We start from the raw sequence: 4,105 nt of genomic DNA, 5'->3' as shown, positions 1-4,105 counted from the left end.
ACCTAACAACAACAACAAAATAGTTCATGGAAAAAATTACATTATCTTTTCATTTAATTTTTCCAAGAATTTTCTGAAGTTCCCTTACATTGCAAGAATTACCAAATTTAGACACAGAGACATGAAATGAACATATGTTGCAGGAAATATGAAGCCAATAGATTTGATTTAAGCAGGATTGCCACCAACTTGAACTAATAAAGCATGCAGTATCTATGAAGCTCAATGAAAGAAATTATCCTTGTACCTGAATTAATAGTTGATGTTTCCTTCTCTGGTCACCGTCAAATTAAAATATATGAATTGGCTCCCTGGTCCTGTCACTCAAATTTTAAAATCAAAATAGACACATTATAGCCAGATCAAAAGTTTTATGCTTTTTGAAAATGAACACAAATAACTGTTATTGCATAAATGAGAACATGAACTATTGCAAGGTATTATTTCATATTAATACAAAGTATTTTAAGATATGCAAGTTAACAGTACACTGTTCTACAGAAAAACCTTTAAGTTACTATTTAAAATTTGTAGAATAAACAGATGTATTTGGTTGTTATTTGGCCATGGGAGAAAGATGTGGCAGTCTACATTTGTAAAGATGTACAGCCTTGGAGACCCTATGAGGCAGGTCATCTCTATCCTACAGGGTCACTATGAGTTGAAATTGACTTGATGGCAATAGATTTGGTTTTGGGTTTGGTAGTTTTAAACTGATATTAAACATTGTTTACTGGCTAGCAATTCTGCTATTACAGAAATACATTGTTGTTGTTAAGTGTCATCAAGTTGGTTGCCTGTGTGTGTGTGTATATCTTTATATATCTCTATATATATGAGTCCTGGTGTGGCACTGTGGGCTAATGCATCAGACTGCAAAGTCTTTTGAACTATAAGGTTGGTGGTTCAATCTCACCAGCTGCTCCTTAGAAACCGCATACTGATTTCTATGGGTCAGTATCGACTCAACGCCACTTAACAACAATAACATATGTGTGTGTGTATATATATACATATACACACAGATACACAGAGGGTGAATCAAAAATTATTGCACTCCAGTTATATTAAAACACCCATCCATGTCCATGGCCAATGACAACATTGAGCATGCATGTGAAATGATTCTGTTGAATAGATGAATGACAATGAATTAAGTGGCAAATCATTTGCAAATCAGTCATAGCTCGGTCTATGAAATAATTCATCACAAACTTGGGTTTTGAAAACCTTGTTCCAGATAGGTCCTGAAAGAACTCATGGAAGCATAAACAGAAGCGTTTGGACATGTGCAAACAAAATCTGAACTGATACTCGAAGGAAGGTAAAATTTTCTTTTTAAAAATCATTGCTGGTTATGAGACATGGATTCATCACTTGGAGCCTGAGGGTAAATAGCAGAGTATGGCATGGAAACATCCTCAGTCGCCAACTAAGAAAAAGTTAAAAAGTCAACCATCAACTGGAAAATTGATGCATACAGTTTTCTGGGATTCTTAAGAATCAGTACTGGAACACTATCAAGAACAACATTCAATAACCAACAGTGCTTGCTACAGTAAGATGCTCACTAAGGAGCTGAAACCTAAACTTCAGATAAAATACAGAGGACGACTATCCAAGGGCCTTGTGATCTTGTATGACATTACAGGTCTGTACACATCTCCCACACTGTTGACACTCTGTAAAATCTTGTTTTGAGGTATTAAAGCATCTCCCTATAGTCTTGATCTTGCCCCATCAGACTTTCGTCTGGCTGGTCCCCTGAAAGCAGCCCTTCAAAGATAAAGATTCACCTTTGATGAAGAAGTGAAGATAGCAGTATGTTCGTGGCTTACTCAGCCTAAAACATTTTTTAATAAGGGAATACAAAAGCTTGTTGACAGATGAACAAAGTGTATTGACAAGCAAGGAGATTACATTGAAAATGATGTATTTGTTTTTTATGAAAGTTGACTAAAATAAAATCTACAGCCAGAGGGCAGATAAATTTTGACTCACCATTGTATGTGTGTGTATGTAGTCCAGGTGTGACACTGTAGGACAAGCATTCAACTGCTAACTATGAGGTTAGTGACTCAATCCCACCAGCTGCTCCTCGACTTCTATACAGGGTCTTTATGAGTCGGAACTTACTCAACAGCACTTACAACAAAGCAACATACATCATATACATATATGCGTGTATATATATATATAACCAAAGAATTGGAAAAATAAAAGAAGATTTAATTCATGGTAACATAGTTGGCTGGAAAAATGCCAGTTTGACCTCGAAGTTTTCCTTCCCACCAATCAAAATTTGAATCAGTTTTTGATGTAACTGTGATCCTGTCTCCAGCCTGAAAATTCAAATCTCCTGGTTGTTGTCCTTCAAAAGAATAGAGTGCTGTCACTTCTATAGGTTGCTGTGAATTGCCTGAAATCAGAAAAAAAAAAAAAAAAACCCACTGGGAATGTGTATACGTAAAATACAAATTAGTTGTGTAACACTTAGTAAGACACAGTCAATGATTTAGATAATGGCAGAATTCATTACATATATTTTGTTAAGTCTTCTTCAGATTACACATCAAAATACCCATCACATTACTGACATCACATTTTTCTCCTGCTGAAAGTTTATATGTTTAGCAAAAGCATTTCTCATATCTACACAAATTAGAACAAAATAATATGGCCTACTCAAGATGGCTTTATAGCAAATATTTGCTGTTAAAATTATCTTAATTTGAATAAATTATAAATTGTGGTGTGGCACTGCGAGTTAATGCACTGGAATTTGAATAAATTATAAATTGTGGTGTGGCACTGCGAGTTAATGCACTGGACTGCGTTGTTAGTTTGAACCACAAGGTCAGCAGTTGAAGCTTGGAAACCCTATACAGGGTCATTATGAGTCAGAACCAACTCGAAGGCACTTAACGACAACATAAGAAAATATAATTTATATATCTTTTCATTTAATAGAGTAGCCAGATGACTTCCATGAATTACAGCTACTAAAAAAAGCTGATTATTTATGCTTATGATTCTGTTCTCTGATATTAAATCATCATATTTTACTCTATAGTATTTGGTTTTAAGGATTACAGTACAGATGCTTCCAGCTCGGATATATTTTACTGCTACATTAGCTAAAAGTGATAATTTTTCTCTCCAGGTTTTATAGCTGTTATCTTTTCTGCTCCTATTTAATCCTATCTCTCATTGTCTAATATGCAATTTAGATGAAAAAAATCTGAAGAATATTCACATATGCTTAAAAAGTAACCCCCCACATCTCGTCTGTCAGTTTGTCATACTGTGGTGACTTGTGTGTTGCTGTAAGCTATGCCACTGAGCTTCTAGACTAAGACAGGCTAGAATGGAGGAAAGACAGACTACTTCTGAATGTTTTGCTACTGAAACATTATGAATAACATCAGAACACTCTAAGATATACTGTTGGAAGATTAAAACAATATGAATCGCACCAGAATATTGTCAGATATAGTGCCAGAAGATGACTCACTGAGGTTGGAAGGCACCCAAACTACCATTAGGGAAGAGCTGCCTTCTCAAATTAGAGTTGACCATGATGATGTGACCTTCATTTGCTGGTGGGGCAAAACTCAAAATGAGGAAGAAGAACAGCTGTAAACATCAATTAATAATCAGAATATAGAATGTAAGATGTATTAACCTAGGAAAATTGGAAGTTGTCAAAAATGAAATGGAACATATAAAGATGAATATCCTGGGTATTAGTAAGCTTAAATGGACTGGTATTGGTCATTCTGAATACAACAGTCTTATAGTTTACTAGCTATGCCAGGAACAAAAAATTCAAGAGGAATGGCCTCACTTTAACCATCAAAATGAACATTTCAAGATCAATCTTGAAATACAATGTTGTTTGTGATAGGAAGATCAGTTAATAACACTGTAATTAAAATTTACACACCAACCACTAAAGCAACTGATTATGAAATTAAAGAATTTCAAGATCAAGTGGGTGAGAAGAAACACCATGGAAAAATGCCACAGGAACCTTAGAGAAAAGGTGGACAATACACTTTGTTGGTTTTGCTTTGTTTGGATTTTCTTTTTTTTTTTTTGGTAT

The 4,105-nt window shown here is 34.8% G+C and overlaps 1 protein-coding gene across 1 annotated transcript in view; it reads right to left on the bottom strand.

Moving 5' to 3' along the window:
* Positions 1 to 2,201: 2,201 nt before the first annotated feature.
* The window catches only part of SH3YL1 (SH3 and SYLF domain containing 1), a 117,437-nt gene continuing 115,533 nt past the window's right edge, over positions 2,202 to 4,105 (bottom strand). The window contains exon 11 of the mRNA XM_006866717.1: positions 2,202 to 2,419. Coding sequence (XP_006866779.1) covers positions 2,229 to 2,419 — 191 coding nt within the window. The 3' untranslated portion in view covers positions 2,202 to 2,228. The remainder of the gene's footprint in view (positions 2,420 to 4,105) is intronic.

The sequence above is a fragment of the Chrysochloris asiatica genome, unplaced genomic scaffold (genome assembly GCF_000296735.1).
Source record: "Chrysochloris asiatica unplaced genomic scaffold, ChrAsi1.0 scaffold00095, whole genome shotgun sequence".
NCBI lineage: Eukaryota > Metazoa > Chordata > Mammalia > Afrosoricida > Chrysochloridae > Chrysochloris > Chrysochloris asiatica.
The sequence above is the reverse complement of the archived record's forward strand: the minus strand, read 5'-3'. Positions and strand labels throughout refer to the sequence as shown.